The following is a 24,246-nucleotide window of genomic DNA, read 5'->3' as shown; positions in this document are numbered from 1 at the left end:
CCACACCCCAAGACCACAGGCCTCCTTCATTCTCCTCAAGCACACTGAACTCCATCCCATCACAGTGTCTTTATACGTGCTGCTCCCTTGGCCCAAAATCCTTAAACCCCCTTTCTTTCTTTCCATCCTTGAGGTCCCAACTCAAATGCTACAGGCACCTTCCCCATCACCCTAACTACAGTAGCCTGCTCCCATTACCCACCCACCATACCATCCTGCTCATTTCCTCTCTATATAAAATGATCTCCTATATTTGTTTGATGGTTTATTTATCTCCTCTCTGTGGACCCTACCAGAATGTAAGTTTCATATTTTGTTTGTCTTGTTCATGACATATTCCCAGCTCCTGCAACGGTGTCTGGCATGTCATAGCCATCAACCGATTGATTTTAGCTCATACTAGACAAGTAAGAACACTTCATGTTTGAAGGAAACTCAAATAAAATATGCATTCTACCCTGAAAAGGCCATCTATTAGCTAATTCTTCAATATTAGGAAAGTGTTTATGACATGTAACTAAAATCTCTTAAGCTGCAGTTTAAATTCTCAGTAAAGACAGTCACTTTTCCACCTTTTAAAAGCTGACTGATCCTCCTTCCTTTACTCCTCATCTTCTGTTTTACTTTTTAATCTCTTATAATCACAGCTTTCCTCTCAGCTTCCACATACTTCCAGAAAGGTTCTAACCAGAATTGAGTAGTGGATTGTGCATCAAAGCATTCAGCCAGTTTAAGAACAGCAGCCAACTTGTGACCACCATGAGGGCTAGACCTTTACTTATGATCCTAAGAAGTAAGTCCGGATATAATCACTTTACATATCAGACCTCTGTGTTGTCTCCTTGTACCTATTTGTTAAGTATTCTGGCCTCTACTTGGACCACTTGCCATCATCTTCACCTGCTTCACCTGGTCTGTTTTTGGGGATTTTTTTTTGAGGGGGGGATGGTTTTTTTGGCTGCACCACAAGGCATGAGGGATCTTAGTTCCCTGACCAATGATCAAACCCTGCAGTGGAAGCATGAAGCTTTAACCACTGGACCGCCAGGGAAGTCCCACCTGGTCTGTTTTTAAAGTAATATACTATACACTAGATTATATACTATATAATACATATACTACATAGTTATATACTAGATTTCTAGTGTGTATACACACACACTAGATATATATATTATATACTAGATATGTGTGTGTGCTAAGTCACTTCAGTCATGTCTGACTCTGTGTGACCCTATGGACTGCAGCCTGCGAGGCTCCTCTGTCCATGGGATTCTTCAGGTAAGAATACTAGAGTGGGTTGCCGTGCCTTCCTCCAGAGGATCTTCCCAACCCAGGGGTTGAACCTGCATCTCTTAAGTCTACCTACATTGGCAGGTGGGTTCTTTACCACTTGCGCCATCTGGGAAGCTATATACTAAGTATACTATACTATATACTAGATATGTATATCTACTAGTATATATACTAGAAACCTAGCATATAACTATACAGTGTATATATATATAATGTAGTATATAATCCAGTATATAATTTACATAATATACTAGATAGATATAGAGAGAGAATACATACACACTAGCTTATATACTAGAGTTCTCAAAGCTGCTGTCTTTTTTCATTTTTTCCAGATTTCTTTTGTGTGAGAGCTCTGAACTGATATTACAAAGTACTTAAGAGCAGGAAGCACCAAGTAGACCTATACCTCACACAGTGTACTCTGCAGATAGATGACAATGTTTAAGGACCTGTTTCCTATACTTTGCAAAAGTGCTTATACTGTCATTTAGGATATGTGGCCTTGAAGGGTCACAGCATAATCTATTCTTTCACTTAGCCATCCTGACCTCTTATCTCCTGCTCCTCTCTGCTCTCAATATAGATTTAAAAAACTTCAGTCTTTCCCCCTGCCAAATACCCTGACTACACCACCTACTATTTCCTGTCCTCTTGACCCAAAATTTGGCAAAAAATGAGGAAACTAAGTCTTTCCCAAGCCAAAATGTCACAATCACTGGGAAGTTAAGAGTTTGCTAAATGGTATCATGAAGTTTTAAAAAAAACTAGTAATAAGTCACCCAAATCTCTTTAAGAATTCAAGTTAGAAAGTAAAAAACAGAAAGGAAAAATAAAACTTAGAACTTCCAGAAATGTCAAAAATTATTTTTTTCCCAAGTAATCTTAAGCAACTCTGAGGCACCACCGTATAGTTACATGTGACACAAAAGTCATCACTGTGACATTAACAGAGAACAAAAATTTTTAAATAACTGTATTTTAAAACCGTATATATCCGTGCCTTTAATTAATTCATAGTATGAAGAAACATTAAAAGTTTAACCTACCTTAGCTGGAGGAACTTTTCCAGCCGCTGTGATCTGACCAGTAAAAAAACGTCCAAAATGGTTTGCTGCTAGTACAACAGCCTTGTAACTTAGGAAAACAGACAAATAAATGGGTAAATAATTCTATTAAAATTAAAGAACTTAGGCTTATATATCAAAATTATTAGAGAATAAGAACTAAAATTTATATAGTAAGTACTATCTGTCAAAAACAGACCTAGGTACTGCATATATACTTACTTCTTTAATCTTCACAACAACCCTGTGGATAAATATAACTACAATCTTCATTTTATAGGTGAGAAAATTGAGGCATGGAGAGACAAACAGACTTGATCGAGGTCCCTCAGCTACTAAATGGCAGAGCCAGACGTCTGACCCTAGCATCCTGCCTGCAGAGACACACTCTTACCCACGATGCTCTCTGACTTCTTCCTGATGAGCACTACAGAAAATCAGCTAGGATAAAAAGAGAAGTGAAGGGAAGACAAGAAAATGCTAACAACAGTTTGCTTTGGCAGCTAGGACTACAGGTACTTTAAACTTTGTTTTACTTTATCGTCCAAATTTTCTTTGATGACTGTGTAGTATTTATATAATATGGGGGAAAAAATCTTTAAAATTAAAAAATTAGATTGGCTATCTGCTCATACATAACAAAATTCCAACCTCATAACCAAATACACTTCCCCTGATCGCTAATGGTTGGGACTGTCGTATTTTGAGACAGCATGATCTTATTTTGAATCGGAGTTCTATCACTAACTAGTTTTGTGACCTTGGGCAAATTTCTTTAATTCTCTAATCCTTGGTTTCCTCATCTCTAAACTGGGGACAATAAGGGTCTCTTAGAGTTGTTTTAAGGACTAAATAAGATAATCCAGGTAAAGCCCTTACCATAAAACTTGTCACAATAAGTGCTTGGCAAGTATGTTTTTAGCTAAAGAAACACTCGATACATCAAAAACTAGCAATTTATACCAAGTTTTCTTTAATAGGGTATCTTTATTACACTAAATTACCTATTATATTAATTTCACTTTCGTATTATTTTATACTTAAAAGACACTTTTGTATATTCAGTAGCAAACACTCTACCTTAACATTATAATGCAAAGATTATAATCATAATGCAAGCATTATGATGATAAGATCCACTTACTAGCTGACAAAAAAATCTTTACCTGATATTTTTGTAAAAAAATTATATAATAATAAATGCAAAAGTATATAATAGTTACTACTATTACTTATAGCAAGAAAAAATATTTTTATGATTATATTATTTGTTAGTTCTGAATCCAAGTGATAAAAAATTTCAGAGAGCAAAGATGATAAAGACTCAAAGGCCATTGGAAGAAATTAATTTTGAAATTAAAATTTTAAAAGATTCAGTTGCTGTACTGGAAAAAAAATAACAAAAACGAGATAGATTACACAGGAAATGTATAAAAAAACGTTGGTAGTGGGAAAAAGTGATAAAAAGTGGGCCTTTTTTGAGGAGAGCAGAAAGGCTCAGATGAACACAGTGAACTAGAAGGAGCATGTCGTCACAGTAACACGCCTATGTGTGTGAGTTAGATAATGATTTATCACATATTGTACGGGTAAGTATACTAGATGCTTCATCTCTTTTTTTTTGCATATATCAGCTCAGGACATAAGACAGTGATTCTTTAAAACTGTGTCCCTGGATCTCCAAAAGCTCACAATTCAGCCAATTCTTAGAGCATCGTGAGTGGGAAGGAAAACAGAGACAGTGTTTCTGGACACCCTTCTGTCCCTTAATTCAACTGAAGTGAAGTGTTAGTTGCTCAGTTGTGTCCAGGTCTTTGCGACCCCATAGACTATAGCCCTCCAGGCTCCTCTGTCCATGGGAGTCACCAATTAAGAATACTGGAGTGGGTTGCCATTTTCCTCTCCAGGAGAATCTTCCTGACCCAGGGATCAACACCAGGTCTCCTGCATTGCAGGCAGATTCTTTTACTGTCTGAGCCACCAAGAAAGCATTAATTCAATTAAGGCCCCTTGAATTATTGGATTTGTTTATATTTCCTCATGTTTCATTTGCTCAAAAGACTCTGCAGCTGAAAACCACTGATCTAGAGCTACTGACTGGGATAACCTTTCACACATGTGCAAAGCAACACCATCCTTAAAACTTCACATTGTGTATTTCCTACATAAAGGTTTCCCTGATGGCTCAGATAGTAAAGAATCTGACTGCAATGCAGGAGACTGGGGTTCGATCCCTGGGTCAGGAAGATTCCCTGGAGAAGGGAATGTCTACCCACTCCAGTATTCTTGCCCAGAAAATTCCATGGACAGAGGAACCTGGCAGACTACAGGCCAATCAGACACAACTGAGTGACACTTTCTTTCCTATATAAAATTTTAAGTCACATACTGCATAACCTAACTCTTTCAGAAACTAAATAAATATGACAAAAGTTTACTTTGTCCTTCTGCATTAATTCACATCACAAGAAAAGCTTCAAAAAAACCATTTGTCATTATTACATAAGGACAAAAAATGTGTTCTATTTGTCATTTTTGTTTACTGCATCTCTTTTACATCAAAAATGAATAGTTGGAATCCAGAGTAGAATCTGGGGCACATTTGATATGCTACATCTAAGATATGAAACCTAAGAAAACTCTCAGCTCCTGGGTCAGCTATAAAAGTCTTTATTCAGGTTATCTTGCTTCCTGCACCATTTTTAAAATTGTTTCATTTGTTGGTGCCTCATTCATATTAGCAAGTTGTCACTATAAGAGTTTTCTGCTTAAAATCTAATTCAATTCATTTCTTAGATAAGCTGATTTCATAAACATCATCTGATTTCCAGATTTTTCCCACTCTCCAGGCAGAGGCAGCAATACACTGCATTTACATAGTTATGCCTATCCATGCTCTGTGGCAGGCATGGTTACTCAGTCAAGAGACAAAATCCTCTGAGCTGAATGGGTCCTAGAATTCTTCTCAACACAGCAGTCCAGGTGATGGATGGGGAATGCATTCAGGCCAGCAGGCAAATGAAGCTTATTGCCATCTCGGCCATAGTTAGCCTTCAGTTACCATGGGTTTTTACCTAAGATGAAACTTTCTCAAGTGCAGACATTTTTCCTATTCATTAAATAATTTATAAATCTCCCTAGGCAAAATCTAATTAAAGTGATAAATCTATCAATATGTATATATTAGATGGGACCATATGAAACTGCTAATGTTCTACCATTTTTGACCCTATGACAATAGTAATCTATGTCAACTAAAGTTAGTCTGGTAATAATTTCATAATATATACATATATCAAATCATTGTATAAATTTTAAGGTGGAAACAATGTTCTATATCAACTATACTGCAATAAAACTGTAATTTCAACTTATACATAGATACACACATACACACATATGAAATACAGTATATCACCATTAAAGTACAAATAAGTTCCAAAGGAAAAAAATTGGAACATTATGTATTCAGAAATCAGAAGTACTTTTTAAGCATAGATTCAGAAGCCTTATAATTAGTCAACTAAAATAAGACTTTCTACATTGCACCCTTTCTCATTCTATATAAATAACAGTCTTAAAAACAGTACCAGACTTATGTGAATTTTAAACCATTTGTCCTAAATTGTTATCACTACCCTTGCTATTGACTTAGTAAAATATGAGTTATTACATTAAAGCTTTTGGATAATTATAAATTGCTAAGACTATGGTTTACTTACCATGCAGTTTTTCATGAAAACAGATATTAAGAAAAGTAAGCATATATTTCAAAAAAAAGTCATTCCCTTTGGTAGAAAGAAATACTACTTCCCTTCTGCCCATGAAGATTAAAAAGTTATGTACAATAGCATGCAAAGTGAATAGCCATTTCGTACTGATGACTGTGGAACAATATGAACCTTAAAAATAACTGAAGTACACTCTCGGAAGGCTGCAATCTGCTAGCCACTACAAGTAAAATCATTCTAAGAGAGAAGAGCTATAGTGAGTATGTTTCTGTAGCACCATTGTGCTTTTGTTCAACTGGAAAAGAATCAACCTACCCAGCAATGTTGGCCATGGAGCTTAGCGCATCATATCCCTGAGCAATTGTGACTCTTGGAACCTGGTCCATCGCCAGAACTGTCGTATTCCTTTTGGACAGTTTATTTAGCAAGTCTGGATTTTGGGCTGGGTAAATAAAACTGATCAGTGTTCCCGATGTCTTTAAAAGATCAGCTTCATGAATACCTAATGTTGGGTTAAGCATTGGGGCTCGCACCTGAAAAATAAAAGTCAAGTCCCTGATTAAAAGTGTAAATATCTTTATCTTATTTTCAAGTAAATATGACAACTAAAATAATATGCCATTATTGAAATAACACTCCAGAAATAATCTCTCACGAAAAAATTTCTTACTCAATTCCTAACAAAATAAGGCACATAGAAATCTATGCCACTGATTATCTGACTGAACTTATGACCTAGTCTTGAGTAACAAGCACACATACCTGGAAAAAGTGTCAGGACAGGTTTGACAATGACAGGTAGAGGAGTTAAAAAAAAAAAACCTGTTTTTTTGGGAAAACGGGTTCTACAACAAATCTGTTCTCCCAAAATCCACTACTCTGGTAAAATTAAGAAACATGAGAATAAACAGACAGTAAGCTTTTGTTGAATGTTCAAAGATTCAATTCTTGTCAATTTGCAAGCACAAACACTTGGAGTGGTGAGAAGTTAAGAACATCATACACTAAACTCTCCATGTCATGTGTATAGATTTATGTCACCTTAAAGTTCCAGAAAAATCTACAGAGTAACACAACTCAAACCAGTAGTAGCCTTGCTGAGTCGGGTTTAAGCAAAAAGCTACAATATACTCTGTTATGTTGAATCAAGTCAATGAACAAACACTGTACATGCCTGAAAGTTTCAACTGTGCACTTTTTCAAGCCAAATTTTTAAAACTTCCAATTAAAAAGGTGTTTTAAAAGTGTGTTTTGTTTTACATCCCTGTTCAAAGTCAACCTTCAATTAAAGTGTATCATTTCATTAGCTCCCAATTTGCAGCAGCAGTGCTCTTGGGCTAGAAAGCACGGAACAAAAACAGCTCTGGGACTTCTGTTTTAAAACAGAAATGCAAACACTGGGTCAATACTTTCACTTAACAGCATTTCATCTCAATTCACCTATGAAACACCTTTATCTGTCATTCCCATTTCAGTTGTTGATGTGGTGATGCGTGTGATTTTAGGCTCTGGACTTTAATTAAGACTCTCTGACAAGGTCTATTTTTTTCCTCAGTGAGAATCTATAATATAGATTTAATAAACATTAGAGGACAACTTTGAATTCTCCTGGCCCCTATCAAATGCTTAGCTGAAACTGTTGACATCTGAGTGAGTGAACACAACAGAATGTCTCCCTGAAGATGCTTTTTGGGGTCACAAATTCCTCAGAATATTAACAGGCTTGACTCAAAAGAGAGACCCTAAGGTCAAGTAGTTTTTACCACAAATATAAAATTATTTAAGTTTTTGTATTACAGGATTCCTCAGTGTCTTTAACATGGCTCATACACACTGTGAATCTACAAGAAACACATAGCATTTCTAAAGCTTATGTGCACCCTAGTAACCCATTTTTGTGGGGTATCTCAAAAGGTTTTTGATCCCTAAAACATACACTAGAATGGATTATACTTATTTATCGATTTTTCCCTAAGCTTTTATTATACTGTTATCTCAAGTTATCAGTATACCTAAACGCTTAAACACTTAAATTACTGTTTATTTCCATATCATAAATTTGTTATTAATTTTCTATAGAAAAAGTTTTGTGTCTCCTGCAAAAAACACTATGTAAGATCCTATCAAGTTATTCAGTTGACTATAAGCAAAAAAGCCTATGTATTGATTCCCCTTTAGAAAGTAATGTAGGAAAAAAGCTGGTCTATCCTAGAAAAGTGAGACTATTTTAACCTGATAAACATGCTTGTTTAATCCATACCTCACTACTTGCCTTGGTAGCATGTTAAGGCATTTCAGTCGTGTCTGACTCTTTGCGACCACGTAGACTATAGCCCAGCAGGCTCCTCTGTCCACAGGATTCTCCAGGCAAGAATACTGGAATGGGTTGCCATGCCCTCCTCCAAGGGATCTTCCTGATGCAGGGACTGAACCTGCATCTTCTGCGACTCCTGCATTGCAGGTGATTCTTTACCACTGAGCCACCCAGAAAGCCCCACCTGCCTTGGTTACAGAGGCTTAAGATTTAAGTTACTTTTCAGCTCATCTATGTTATACCCTTGATACCGTTTCCCTTTCTTTACATGGTTTTTTACTTCAGATTTTATTTGTAAAGTTCTTTAGCATATAGCTCTCTATTACACATTATCTAACCTTTTATTAAAAGTAGGTAAGTCTATTCTAAGTTCAAACTTACTTTTTCCAGAATAGTCCTGCCCTCTAGAAATAATACTTACATCAGTTAAATCACTGACCTATGATCCTTCAAGGTATCAGAATATTACTGTGCATTCAGTCCAAGGAGTTCTTTGCCTCTTTACCATCCTAGTAGGAGTTAAATTTTCACCCAGGGGTACTGTGGACATATAGGAACCATATGGTACAAATGTTTCCTAGCCAATAAGAAGGAAATTCCACACAGCAAATGTAAGAAAGAAGGTCATTTCTTCTTTTCTCATGCTTAAATATAGTAATATAGTTCACATTGCCTCATAAAAGTTCTGAGTTCCCTGGTGGCTCAGACAGTCAAGAATCTGCCTGCAATGTGGGAGACCCAGGTTTGATCCCTGGGTTGGGAAGATCCCCTGGAGGAGGGCATGACAACCCACTCCAGTATTCTTGTGTAGAGAATTCCAGGGACAGGGGAGCCTGGTAGGCTACAGTCCATGGGGTCACAAAAAGTCGGACATGACTGAGTGACCAACACTTTCACTTTCATAAAAGTTCTACTGAAACATGAAGAATAGTCACAACATGCAATCATTTCTTTGAGGAAACAAAGCATCATCTGAAAGTATGAAAACTATGACAAAAGAGAAGATACTTTAATCTTTGTACAAGAAATAATCTTTCTACAAGAAGATTTAGAAAAGTCAGCATGCCATAAATGGAAGGGGGAAAGGAATAATTACTTTGACCACCAAATCAGAAGCCAGCACTTCCTTCGCCCCTTGGATCTGGGCACCTGCTGCTCTGTAGTGATCATCTGAGAACTTGGAAGCTTCACCTGCGCCAGATTCCACAACAACATTAAATCCCTGCTTGACCAAGGCCTGAACGCCAGCAGGAGACAACGCCACTCGCTTCTCATTTTGGAAAATCTCTTTGGGGACACCAACAGTTAGTTGCTTATATGGAATTCCTACAACAAAGACAAAAAAAAATTTTTTTGGTAAGAAACAGCACCAAAAGTCAATGTTTTAATAATGCAGTTCAGAAAATGGAAATGGGAAATTTGTTCAAAATATACTACACATACAGGCTGCTGTTCAAAACGATGTTCCTGATTCATAATCATAATTTTTTAACTTTTTTTGATAGATGATGGGAAATTCTTATACCTACTCTCTTGAAAATCCTAAATATTTAACCAAATGGCTTTCTTCAAGGCATATAACTAGCTTAGCTTATTCTTAGGAAAAAAAATGGGTTGAAAGGCCACTCCACACACTAACTCCACTCATCAAACTAAACCTCTGTGGTTTATGGTCCCCTAGTCCTTATCTTTAAGGAAGATGGGAAGTAATTGTTGCTCAGTCGCTCAGTCGTGTCTTGACTCTTTACGACCCCATGGACTGCAGCACATCATACATCCCTATCCTTCAACATCTCCCAGAGTTTGCTCAAACTCATATCCATTGAGTCAGTGATGCCATCCAACCATCTCATCCTCTGTCATCCCCTTCTCCTCCTGCCTTCAATCTTTCTCAGAATCAGGGTCTTTTCCAATGAGTTGGCTCTTTGCGTCGGGTGGCCAAAGTATTGGGAGTTTCAGCTTCAGCATCAGTACTTCCAATGAATATTCAGGGTTGATTTGCTCCAGGACTGACTGGTTTGATCTCCTTGCTATCCAAGGGACTCTCAAGAGTCTTCTCCAGCACCACAGTTCGAAGGCAACAATTCTTCAGGGCTCAGCCTTTTTTACTGTCCAGCTCTCACATCTATATATGACTACTGGAAAAAACATAGCTTTGACTACATGGATCTTTGTAAGCAAAGTAATGCTTTTTACTACACTATCTGGGTTTGTCATTGCTTTTCTTCCAAGGAGCAAGTGTCTTTTAATTTCATGGTTGCAGTCACCATCCACAGTGATTTTGGAGCCCAAGAAAATAAAGTCTGTCACTGTTTCCATTGTTTCCCCATCTATTTGCCGTGAAGTGATGGGATCGGATGCCATGATCTTCGTTTTCTGAATGTTGAGTTTTAAGCCAGCTTTTCACTTTCGTCTCTCACTTTCATTAAGAGGCTCTTTAATTCCTCTTCACTTTCTGCCATAAGGGTGGTGTCACCTGCATATCTGAGGTTATTAACATTTCTCCCCACAATCTTGATTCCAGTTTGTACATCATCCATTCTTGGCCACAACTGATTAGACCAGGGGGTCAGCAGCTGGGTTAAAGATAACAGCCTACAGGCCAGACAGAAGGAAAACCAGTAGCACATGAGACAACTTATAGAGGAACTCTGCCCTGTGGATACTCCATGTCAGCCAATGACTATTCAACCCAATCAGGATCTCTCAGAGAGAACTGGGACATGAGACCCACCAAAAAGGACCAGGAGAGTAGAATGATGCAGCAACTATTTGTAAACAGAGCCACGAGGTAATCAAAGGGAGATGGTCAGCAGCCACCAGAGTAGAAACATTGGTAGTGGGCATGCAGATGGAAAAGAGGGGTGACAGCAATGAAATCCGGAACAACGCCCCACTTCTCCAAGGAGGAGAAGAACAGTTTCCTGTGCTCCATACCTCCCAAAAATCCATACAATAAAAATAAAACCTCATCACAAAATATAACCTGCTGTGATTCTGTTCCCTGCAACACAGAAGAACCCGTATAACACAGTTAAATTATTTATCCCTGAAGAAGGAAATAGCAACTCACTCCAGTATTCTTGCTTGGAAAATCTCACAGTCAGAGAAAACTGGCATGCCGCAGTCCATGTAGTTGCAAAGAGTCGGACATGACTTAGCAACTGAACAGCAACAAATTATTTATATACAGTTCAGACCAGCCTTAGCTAAAATACATTTTTTTCTGTTGTTTTACTCAATATATGGACATAAACATTATTTATAATGAAGAGCATCTGCTTCTATATGTCTTATTAAAGTTTAGAAAACTTACTCTAGCAATCTAAACTTTAAATATATATAATAAAAAGGTAAATGAAAATATCTCTACAGAGTAACTTATTAAGTGAAACTTTACAGAGACTAAATCAACCTAAAAATAGCTGCATTTGGACATGCTGTCTTAGATCTCATACTATTTAAGGAGTAATAATTGATAGTAAGCCAAAGGCAAACACATGCTGAATCTTCCTCTCTACTTAAAAGAGAGGAAAATAACTGAAAGATTGCAAATATTTTGGATTAAGGTGAAAAATTAATTATATAAACTTATCTAGAGTTCACTCATTGGATAACCTCAAATTCTCTAGGTCCTACGTATCATATGCCAAGGAAGTTACCAAAGACAGATGAAGTCACATCAAAAGGATTTAGGAACCAATCTGGAAGGGCTTCCACTGGCCAGATATGAGACAATTTGAGCATGGAAAAGGCAAATTATTAATTGCAAATGTCATGACATACGTATAAAGATGTTAAAATCCATGAGTTCATGATAACAAATATTTCAAAATTCAAAAATATTCAAAAAATAAATATTTGCTAAAAGCTTCTCAACTTTGGAGAAAGTAATGTGTGGTAAGATGAATAATAGTCTCCCAAATATATCCATGTCTTAATCCTCAGAATCAGTGACTATGTTCCAGTACATGACAAAGGAGAATTATGGTAAAAGATGGAATTAAGGTTGTTAATCAGCTGACCTTGAAACAGGGAGACTATTCTAAATTATGTGGGTGGGCTCAATATATCACATGGATTCTTAAATGTGTAAGAAAGGAGCAGAAAAGTCAGAGTCAAAGAAAAATTTGGAAATGCTACCCTGCTGGCTTTGAAGACGGAGAAACAGGCCATGAGCCAAGGAATGCAGACAGTCTCCAGAAACTAGAAAAGGCAAGGAGACAGATTCTCCCCTAGAGCCTCTGGAAGGAATGCGTCCTGCTGACACCAGTGAGAACCATCTCAGGCTTTGGTCTCCAGAAGTATAAGATAATAAATGTGTCATATGAAGCCAGTTTGTAATCACCTAATACAGCAGAAGTAGAAAATGAATACATAAGAGAACCAACTGATGAGCAAAACTAGTAAATACTGAACAATGATCAAACATCTACCCACCTTTCCCGTACAACCTCAGAGTAACTAAATACAGTTGGCCCTCTGTATCCATGGACTTCCCGGGTGGTGGGGAACCCACCTACCAATGCAGAAGAGTCAGACACGACTGAAGTGACTTAGCAGGCACGCACTCTGTATCCACAGATTCAACCAACCGCAGATCAAAAATATTAAAAATAAATTTCGAAAGTTCTGAAAAGCAAAACTTGGATTTTTTACATTGTATTGTGGCACTAGTGGTAAAGAACCCGCCTGCCAATGCAGGAGACATACGAGACACGGGTTCGATCCCTGGGTCAGGAAGATCACCTGGAGGAAGGCACGGCAACCCACTCAAGTATTCTTGCCTGGAGAATCCCATGGGCAGAGGAGCCTGGCGGCTACCGTCCACAAGGTCACACAGAGTCAGACACGACTGAAGTGACTTAACACACACAGGCATCATGAGTAACCTAAAGATGATTTAAAGTATACAAGAGGATCTGTGTAGGTTATATGCAAATACTACACCATTTTATACAAGGAACCTGAGCATCCGAAGATTCTGGTATTCACGGGAGGTCTGGAACCAATCCCCCATGGATACCAAGGGATGACTGTAACAGAAGGAAAGTTTTTTAATAGAAAAATTCTAGCTAATAAATGAAGATAAAATGATAGGATATTAAAGCTCCTGATAAAATCACACATTTAGTTAACGATCAATTAAACGGCTGCTAGCACCTCTGAGTAAAAAATCGATGGGAACTTCACAATAGATAGATCACACTGACATCTAAACTCACTGATCAATCTTCCTGATGTAATACAACAGCTAGTGCACAACATCACCTATGAAGTACACTAGCTGAAAAAGGCATATCTGAGTCTGATCAAGCCTCGAGATCTAGCTAAATATTACAGAAAATACAAGACACCTAGTTAAATAATACTAAGGAAATAATGCGGGAAATTCTACAGGACAACTAAATTCTTCAACAAATAAAAAGAAAAGAGAGAAGAGGAACATACAGACCTAAAGAGACCTAAGAGACAAGCAACTAAATACAACACATGGACTTTGTTTGGATCATAATGTGAACAAGGCAGCTGTTAAAAAAATTGGAGAAAATATTAAAACTGACTGAAATTACTTTTCAAGCTTTTCAATGTGTTAATGAAACTGTGGCTATATTAAGGAATAAACAGAATCCTCATCTTTTAGAGATTAAAAAAATAATTATCTAGGAAATAGTCAAGAATAGAAATTAAGCCAACAAAAAAAGCCTTACTCATAATTGATAAGAGATCTTGAAGTACACGCTTTCACTTACAAGGACAATTCCCATGTACTCAGTGTAGTTACTGACTTTTGCTTTATACACATTCTTATCACACTGGATAATCTGGTCTTCCAGAACACTTAATCTGAAGATAAGGCTGAGGGCTCTCAGAGGCAGGTACCCTGCCAATAGCGACTTGTCACGTGAGAATAAGAAAAGAAGCTATGAAATCTACTAAAGGCAGACATAAGAACCGAAAACACTTGGCAATTTAGGCATGCTTAATGCACAAACAGTCCTACAAACAAAAAGAGAATTATTCTATATGGCAAAAACTTCTGATTCCTCCCAAATATCCATGCTGTTCCTCCCCTAAAAATAACAAAATGCTATTTTTATTTAAGTATGTTGCCATCTAGAATAAAAGACTAAATGCCCAAGCCTCCCTTAGAGCAGCATATTGCCACCTGAGCTCTGCCCAGTGAGGTACAGACAGAGTGCTAGAAGGGTCTTTGGGCAAGATGCTTAAAGGGATCTAACATAGCTTAGAAGGTTCTCCTTTTAGCCTCTCCTCCTTCTGGCTTGTACCACGGAAGAGAAGCATGTGGGAGTCCTAGCAGAGAAACCCTGTAGGCCACTGGAAGATTTCAGCTATTACTCTGTGAGCTAGGAAGCTAGTGGCAAATTCTGAATAGAAGAATAACATGATCTTTCATTTTTAAAAGATTATCCTCATTGTCTTGTACAGAACAGACTGTTGGCAAGGACAGAGGTAAAGAGCACAGAGACCACTCAGAAGACTAATGCAATAGTCCAGGTGACAGATGATGGTGGCTTGGACCAGGATGATAAAAGTGGTGATGGTGAGAAAAGAACAGATTCAAGATACAATGTACAGCTTATACCGATCATGAGCATCTGGAATAACTCTAAGGTTTCTGCCCTGAGCAACTGAGATGAACCTGCCACTTACTAAATCAAGAAATGTTAATGCAGATCAATCAATATGCTTAGTACCTAATCCTTAAGCATCATTGAGCCATGTATGGTACGATTCCCCAATACCAACTAGGAAAGAGGAAGAGCTACTAGGAGAAATGGTTACTATGAGCAATGGTTTCCTGGGTATAAACTCAATTTAGTTAACATTTTTCTTTTTCTATTGTATTTTCTTCTCTGTTAGCACTAACAGCCAAGAACTTCCATACATGGAAAATGTAAGAAAGCACTCATTCGGTTTTTTACTCAAAATGACCACTCACAAGCACTAGGCTGTAAAACTGCGTGGTTTATCTATCATCATCACTTCTATTTGTTTCTATGACTCAGAGTGAGACTTTACCTGGTTTTACAGGAGCTTTACACCACAGTATCCGATGAGTATGAAATGTTCGTAAAAAATTCTTCTTCCCTGGTAGAACCTTACAGCACCCCAAATTGCTGAGGAAAGGGCATGAACAGCCAGTCACCACTGTTTTCAGTAGGTTCGCCATGTTCACAGGAAGTTCCCGATTTTCTGGATCCCCAATTTCCTTAAAGGTAAATCACTAAAGGAAAGAAAGAAAAAATGTATGTGCTGAGAATAACATACTTTGCCTTTTGGACATCAAAAACATTTTTTTAAAAAAAGCAAATTGAGAGAGGTTGGAAAATAACAGTTAAACATGAGCATCTACAAAGAACCTATTTGCCAAGTCTTTTACTTAAAGAAGATGCTTCAAAAGGTTGTTTCCAATTCAGGTATTTAAAACTTGGAATTCATTTTCCCACTTAAAATTGTAGTTATAAACTCACTATTCAATTCCAAGCTAGGTCACATAAGTCTAAGTGATCTTTAATGTAGCTGCAAAGTTAAGAAAAGTTGCTATAAAGTCCAGTCACATCATATATGAAAGTTATCGTCTCAGTTTGTCCAGCAAAAATTGCACAAAATCAAAATTCCCCTTAACTTTCCTTAGATTATCTAAACAGTACAGTAGTACTTGTTTGGCCACCATGCAATACAAAAACTACTACCATCCTTTTCAGTGCAGCAGGGTATACATCCTGTGAGACACACACACCCCCCCCAAACCCAGCTTGACTGAATGAACAAGAGATTCATGTTTGCCAGGTGTACATCTCAAGAAAACTTAACACGCACGAAATACAACTCCAATTTTTAAAAAAAAGAAAAAAAAAATTCCATAGCTAACTTTACCACATAGGTTTGTGCTTGCATGTGTGGGCGTAACTAGGAATTCTGTGAGTGGTTCTCACCAGAGACCTGTTTTTTTGCCAGCTCTAAATGAGCTAAGTGAAATGGCATTGACCTTGGCTGTTTTGGAGATTTCAATGGCTATTTTCTCCAACCTCCCTGGCAGATCCCGGGGGAGTACACAGAAGGCTCTCCCACCATCCCCCTGACGGAGCTCCTCTCAGGCAACCACAGCTAATTCCACTTACTATGCCTTTAGGCTCTGCCCCATGGTGCGGGCCCTTCTGGGACCCAGCACCCAAACCGAGCAGCCTCTAGAAACATACTTCCAACCTCCAGAGGAAGAAGGGTCTAACTCATTTTTCATGTCATAACTACTGCCACAAGTCCTTGAAGCCACTTCCTGCAAATACCAGAAAGCAACACTGGGAACAGAAATGCTCAATCCAGGTAGTGCTTATTCTTGATGCCCTTCAATTCAATCAACACAGGGAGGGCTGAGTCTCAGACGCACAGCCATCAGGAGCATCTGTAGAATTCAAATGGAATTGGTTATAGACTTGGAGATAAGAAAAGTCAACAAACAATAACAGAGAAAGCAGAGTAACACAAGTCCAAAGTTCTCTGAGGCATCAAAGAAGATCATATCCTCCTACAGGGCTAAGAAAAGGAAGGGAAAGGCACTTGAGAAGGAGAGAATACTATGAACAAAGCTAAGGAAAAGGGAGCATACAAGATGTGTCCAGGCACGCAACCAAAAATGTGAATAATTCTTTACATGCTGATGGAAGATTTTATATTTTCAGAGTAATTCCATACATGTCATTTCATCTCAGTCTTTCTAAAGCATTCCTGAATCAATAAATACCCTCCTCGTTCATTCAGAGGTCACTTCTAGAGTTATTCATGGCTGAGAATGGAGAACAAACAAGTTCAAAATTCAGCCACCCACTGAAAACATTCACTGAATCTACGCCAAGAACTGAGGGAGATACAAAGATATACAAAAGATAATTTCTGTAGTAAGGGAAATTTTTTTCCTACCACTACCAAGGACCTAGTCCTAGCCCAATCTCCTCATTTACCCTAGTTTCTCTTCCTGGATCATCCCAGCTCCCCAGCAACCACCGTTCTCATTGGTCAGGCTTACCCAGACCTCATCAGCAAAATAACAAAGCTAGTTATAATGCAGCCCGGGTATTGTCTAAACCTGCTACTCACTCGCTGTTTGGCTTGAATTTCTCTGCACCTCAGTCTGCTCATCTATAAAAGGAGTACAGGGAAGCTCCCTTGAAGAGCACAATCAGGCTCTAGAAGTTTTATCATTAGATGGAGATTTTACAGTGCTCTCAAGTCCTGTTTCATGGCCTGGAGTCTGCAAAATTTGCCCTGTCTACTTAAAAAATTGTAATTTGATGTTGAACAGAGCCCTGGCATCAGACATCAACATAGCCAAGGCCTTCAGAGACCAACTGCTCCCCCAAATTCCAGTTGATTCAAGTTATGAGCATATAAGACAGTTGATAAGGAAGTAGTTCGGTGGCAAGAAAATATCACTAAGCCTAAATCAAATAAAAATGACCCTGAAAGATAGAGACTATCTGAACCATATTATCACAGCCGAGTACTTGTTTACAGCAAAGACAGTAGAGGTGACCCTTGAACAACAGGGTTTGAACTTCATGGGTCCACTCCTAGGCATTTACTTTTCAATAGTAAATATCAATAGTACAATATACACAGTGTGCAGTTAGCTAAATCCTCAGATGGGGAGGAACTGCAGACACGGAGAGCCGTTATTCAAGAGCCGTTACCTAGCTTAATTGTCACATCTTCCCCTATCTTCACTTGAAAGCTTTCTGCCATTTTATTATCCATGTGCTTCCATGGCTATTAAGAAATGGACAACAACTTTACAGCTGAAAATTTGGGCATTCACACTGCCAGTTAATGTAAGTCATTTTGGTATCTCCCCTAATACATTAAAATCCTTGGAGGCAAGCACCTGAGAGGGGATAACATAGAGGCTAAAAGTGTGAACTCTTAGTTGGAAGCCCCACCTGCAACGCATTAGCTGTGTCACCTTGGCAAGTCACTGAATTTCTCTGTATCTGATTTCATCACCTTTAAAATGGGAAAAATAATAGCAGTACCTTGTAGGGTCACTGTGAGGATTAAAAGGACACGGTATCTTTACTGCTATCAGTATTCACTTTTAGTATTACCTCTGGCCCAGTGCCTTGCACAAAATAGAGGAAATGAATAAGTATTGTTTGAGTGAATGTGTAACTAGCGTTAGATAACCTGAAGCCTCGGGTTCTATGAATATATTCTCCAAGGAGTTTCAGGAAATTTCCTTTAAAAATTAAAGGCTATGTAGCTTTGTGGAAAAGTGATTCCATCAGCAGAGGTAAGAAGCCTGAGAACACTTGCTGATAAGAAAGCAATCCTAAACTGCCAATTCAATTTTTTTTTTTTTTTAATTTTTAAACAGCCACAGTTTGCAGAAGAAGAGGGAAACGTTTTAAATAAAAGCACACAAGCCTCACTGTTCCGAATACATCCTGTCCTACAAGACTCCTTACAGACTCCTTAAGCACTTCCCTGCACCAGAGGGCGAATAAAGGGCACCTGCTACTGTAATAAACAAGTCACGCTTTTAAAGCGAGACGCGCCAACCAAGGACACAATACCCTACCAAAGCTTAGACTAGCAGGCAGTGTGACCTCGCTCAAACCCACAAGTTCAAGCTCCTCCCTCGGCAACTAAACTGCCACCCCGGCTAGCATCTGCCGGGGACCGCTATTTATATCCTTCCTCTGAAGCCGATTGGTGGAGACCCGCGGCATAATAGTCGTTCCGCCTTCCCCACTACACGATCTTTCCCCCATCGCCAGCCCAGACCCCACTCTCAGCCCAACACAGACTCGCCCAGACCAACACCAGCCTGCCCCACCCCCCATACACTTACAACTTTCAACACCACCACCTGTGCCTCCAGCCGGTCACCCACCCCAAATTCTCTCCGGGTTCAAACACAATTTCGGGGCGTCCAGGTGCCACCTCTCTGGATGCACCACCTATCGAAAGTCCTCTATGACCTCCCCCCGTTCCCATCCTTTAAGCTGAAAGGACCCCGTAGAACTCCAGCCCCCTCCCCCCAAAGCTCCAAAATCTGCATCTGCACAGCTGACACCGCGTTCCCTGCCCTCTGCGGCGGAAACCCAGTTCTCGAATCCACCACCCCCGACTCGCTCCCACGTCGCCCCCGCTTGAGACCAGAAAGAGGGCCCTCGAGGCACGGCCCCAGGCTCCCGGGTGCACCCGGCGCCCTTGTCACTGCCGACCCCGCCCCCAGCGGCTCCTTGACAGGTCTCCTTCCCGCCTCGGGGACCTCGACCTTCCGTATTAGTCCCACGCCCCTTCCCCAGCTGCGCCCCAGGCGCGAGCCCGGGCTGCCCGCGCCTTGACGCTCACCTTGGCGGGGAGGCCAGGCGTCCGCGGGCCGCGAGGGGACGCCGCGCTGGCAGACCCGGGCTCCAGCCCCGCGGCGCGAGCAACCCGGAAGAACAGCCCCAACCCCATGGCTGCGGAGACCACGTGACCGCGGCGCAGCCCCCACCCCGGTTCACCGTCCCCCCCCTCGTCCTCTCCTCGCCAGGCCCTTCTTCCCGCCCGGCGCCCTCCACCAGCCCGCCCGGCCGCCCTCTCTTCAAATGAGAAAGCGACCCCACGAAATGCCCCTTAGAGCGCAAAGACCAGTTACCCCAAGGGACCCTTGCCTCTTCTCCCGGAGCTGCCAAAACCCTCTTTGTCTCGGGCTCGACCTGCAGCTCCTCGGCCCCGCCTCCGTGCGCTCCCTCCGCCCGTCCTTGTCAATCAAACCTGGAGCCCAGCGCGGGCGCTCAAGTTCCCGACGGCTACATTTGGCCTCTCCTGGAGAGCCAGGAACAAAGTGGGATTACCTCTAGTGTCTCACCAGAGCAAATAACGTAATAGAACTCCACTTTTGGTAGCTGACTTTCCTCTAGCTCTCTAGGAAAAATCAGAACTTATGAAACAGAAGACCAAAAAGAAAGTGAGAGGAAGCCAGGAGGTGGTGACGGGCGGGAATGGGAGCGTTGTTTTTAATTCCGGATGGAGAGGTGGAGTTAAATGCTTCCGAAACCATGTCAAGGCCAGAAAATTAACACACATCTGCGGACGGGTCTTCCAACGGCCCGCCCACGGAAAGCCGTGTGCTTCTGTGAGTATTAATAGCCAGGGGCTGGAGAGCACCCTTGGTGGACGCTAAGTGTCCTTACCAGGCCTGGGCTGGTTTCGGCAAAATTGCTGAACGACTTTGCAAGGCGATGACTCCTGTTACTTAGTCTGCAGGTGTCTTCTGATTGAAAATGGGAGGAATAAGATACACATTGGTTCACTTATCCAAAGCTGAATCATCATAAAGTGTCAAGATGGTCACTGCTTTTTTACTTTAATTGAAATATTTAAGATGAGTTAAAAAATTGTGAAACTCAAAGGCATGAGGCAGGACAGACATTCCATATCCTTAAAAAGAAATAAACTACAGGGAAGCCCTTACTTTGAGAACATTTCTTGTGTTTAAGCAATAAGAAGGTCATTCAACTTGAGGACTTCTACTGCATCCAGACAAAGTAAAAACACTGTTCTTGTCCTGGAGGAGTTCACAGACAGGAAAGGATACAGCCCCATGCTTTAACATAATAATGAACCACGATAAGTGCAACCCTGGAAACAGGTTCAAGATACTGCGAGTACAGTGAGGTAGGAGTATTTGATAAGGATTCAAAACTAAGCTCCTTTCCCAATAAATGTAAGTCACATCATTATGCCGTACTTCTTAAACATATGCAGTGCTGCTGCTAAGTCGCATCAGTCGTGTCCGACTCTGTGTGACCCCATAGACAGCAGCCTACCAGGGTCCCCTGTCCCTGGGATTGTCCAGGCAAGAACACTGGAGTGGGTTGCCATTTCCTTCTCCAGTGCATGAAAGTAAAAAGTGAAAGTGAAGTCGCTCAGTTGTGTCCGACTCTTCGCGACCCCATGGACTGCAGCCTACCAGGCTCCTCTGTCCATGGGATTCTCCAGGCAAGAGAACTGGAATGGGGTGCCATTGCCATGACACAACTGAGCAACTGAGCACACGTATGTCAATCATATCAATAAAACTTGGGAAAAACCTAAGGTTGGCTTAAAACACATATGTAGGTGGGGGAGTGGAGCAGAGGTTTACTTCTTTCTGTCTCAAGACTTACAACAGTGGTTGGTTCCCAGCTGGGGAAAATTATTCCCACAGTGTCTGTAAATCTTTGGTCATCATAACTGGAAAAGGGAGGCATCTAATGGATAGAGACCAGGGATGCTGCTAAACACCCTGTATTACACTAGGTAGCCCCTTACAGCAAAGAATTACCTTGCCCCAAACATCAATAGTCCTAAGACTGAAAGTGAAAAGTGTTAGTCACTCAGTTCTATCTGACTCTTTGCAACCCCATGGGCTCAGTTCTATATCACTCTTTGGACCCCATGGGCTGTAGCCCACGAGACTCCTCTGTCCATGGGATTTCCCAGGCAAGAATACTGTAGTAGGTTGCCATTTCCTACTCCAGGGGATCTTCCTGACCCAAGGATCGAACCCACATCTCCTGCTTCTATCTGAATTGGCAGGCAGATTCTTTACCACTGAGCTAACTGGGAAGCCACCAAAACACTGTATCTCGTTAAAACTTGGCCAGAGAATAGGTCAATTTAATGTTTTCGTTGTGGTTATTACCTCAAATAGTTATCAGTAGTTTGTTTTTTCAAACTTCCTTATTGTAAATAATTATTAGCAAAGTAAATAACTTCAATGAGCTAATATACTTCAATTATGGGGATTTTTAATAATGCAGACCCTTACCAGATTTCAAAGCGACCATCACTAACCTCAGTCTCAGCCCTCTTCTCTCAGGTAGACCAAGCAAGAGTGTGTTTGCAGACTTTCCTGGCAGTCCAGTGGTTAAGACTTCGTGCTTCCAATGCAGAGAGAGCAGGTTTATCCCTGTTCTGGGAACTAAGATCCATCATAGGGAGAAAATGTCCCATACCTCTCTCCGAGCATGTAGAGAAAGCTTCTGGTTATCAGCAGTCCCTGGTGTTCTTTGGCTTGTAGACACATTGCTCCAATCTCTTTCTTCCTCTTCACATTTCTCCCTCTTCTGTGTGTCTCTCTGTGCCCAAATCTCCCTCTCCTTTCTCCTATGAAGACATCAGCCAGTGGATTTAAGGTCCTCCCTAAATCCAGGATGAATTCATCTCAAGATCCTTAACTAAAATTAAATGCAAAGACTGTATTTTCAAATAAGCGTGATCACAAATTTTGGGGAGACACTGTTCAACCCACTACAGGAGCAGTCTGTATGTTTAAGGGTACTACAAAGTAAAGAGGGGTCTTATTGTTTTTAACATGGGTAGATTCACCAATTCTTGAGTTTAAGGTGAAAGTTCCAACTATTTGGGGGAAATCTGGGTGAAAGTTGTTTTGTATTAATAACTAGAAGAATTTTCCTATAAACTTGTTTACTTTTATAATACTCAACCTAATTGAATTTTTCCTTCACTTCATTAAAAAAATATATAACTATATATTACATGGCTACTATTATCCAACTACTTGATTGCAAAACTCCATAATAGCAGTTAACATGTTTCTACTTAACTTTTAAATATTGCATTTGATGAAAACTCTAGTTCACTTGCTTTTTAAGCAGTATTGTGAGCATCATCTCTTTGTAGATCTTTCTTTTTTTTTAATTCTAGATGATACCCATTACAGTAAAGCAAAAACCAGGTTCTGGTTTTCATCTCACCACTCTCCTATCTGCTCCTACTTCTTTAACCATTTGTTCTCAGTTCTTACACCATGTAAATGTACAAATGTTCTCTTGACCTTCTTTCCCTTCAACTCTAGTATTGTCTTCCCTCCAGTGTAATGTCAATTGTGCTATCACGACTCTCAAAGCTTAATGTCCTGCTCAAATCTCTCTCCTAACCTCCAGACACATGCAGCCAACTGCAAGCTGGCCATTTCCACTGAGATATCTATAGATGTCTTAAACTTGACCTGAGAAAATTCCCTCCTGCTCTACAAAGGACTTGTATCTAAAAAATATAAGAACTTCCAAAACTCAACAATTAAAAAATCCAAATAGAAAATAAGCAAAACGCATAAAAAGATATTTCACCAAAGAACAATATAAGTATATGAAAATATATTCAATGTCAATAGCCATTAAGGAAATGAAAATTAAAACCACAATGAGACATCACTACACATCTCTATGAATGTCTAATATAAAAAAATAGTGATAATACCCAATGCTGGCAATGAAGGGGCGAGGCTAGATCACTCACATATTACTAATGATGATGTAAAATTGTACCCGTCACTGGAAAAAGTTTGGTGATTTCTTTAAAAACTAAACTTGTGAACAAAAGAAGATGGCAGAGGAGTAAGATGAGGAGATCACCTGCCTCCCTACTAATACATCAAACACTCATTAGAATATGGAGCAGCTCCTACAGAGCAACTTCTAAACAACAACAGAGACCTCCAGAAAGAAACCAAAGCAATATTATAAAGCAATTATCCTTCAATTAAAAATAAATAAATTTTTTTTAAAACTAAACTTGCACTCCTGGACATCTATCCCAGAGAAATGAAAATTTATGTTTGGGCAAAAACCTCTACACTGGTAATCTCCTGGCAGTCCAGTGGTTCAAACTTGATGTTCTCACTGCCAAGGGCCCAGGTTCAATCTCTGATTGAGGACCTAAGATCCCATAAGCCACATAGTGTGGCAAAAAAATAAATAAAAACCTGTACACCAATGTTTATAGTAGCCTTATTCATAATAATCCAAAACTGGAAACAACC

The 24,246-nt window shown here is 39.8% G+C and overlaps 1 protein-coding gene across 31 annotated transcripts in view; it reads right to left on the bottom strand.

Moving 5' to 3' along the window:
* NNT (nicotinamide nucleotide transhydrogenase) overlaps window positions 1-20,152 on the bottom strand; it is a 91,231-nt gene extending 71,079 nt beyond the window's left edge. For 7 of the 31 annotated variants that reach the window (XR_014061373.1, XM_081517665.1, XM_081517664.1 and 4 more), the window contains exons 1-5: window positions 19,785-19,861; window positions 15,453-15,657; window positions 9,505-9,734; window positions 6,410-6,627; window positions 2,346-2,433 (exon numbers count right to left, since the gene is read on the bottom strand). Coding sequence is in view for 29 of the 31 variants with exons in the window: in XM_081517665.1 (XP_081373791.1) it covers window positions 2,346-2,433; window positions 6,410-6,627; window positions 9,505-9,734; window positions 15,453-15,603 (687 nt within the window). In the remaining 2 variants the exon portion in view is untranslated. Of the gene's footprint in view, window positions 1-2,345; window positions 2,434-6,409; window positions 6,628-9,504; window positions 9,735-15,452; window positions 15,658-16,555; window positions 16,837-19,586; window positions 19,862-20,073 lie in introns of those variants that run through there. The other 24 variants (XR_014061374.1, XM_081517671.1, XM_081517684.1 and 21 more) reach the window with 6 other exon arrangements.
* Between the last annotated feature and the right edge of the window lie 4,094 nt (window positions 20,153-24,246).

The sequence above is a fragment of the Giraffa tippelskirchi genome, chromosome 8, assembly GCF_054371585.1.
Source record: "Giraffa tippelskirchi isolate mGirTip1 chromosome 8, T2T-mGirTip1v1.2.pri, whole genome shotgun sequence".
Lineage (NCBI taxonomy): Eukaryota > Metazoa > Chordata > Mammalia > Artiodactyla > Giraffidae > Giraffa > Giraffa tippelskirchi.
This window is presented reverse-complemented; position numbering and strand designations above follow the sequence as displayed.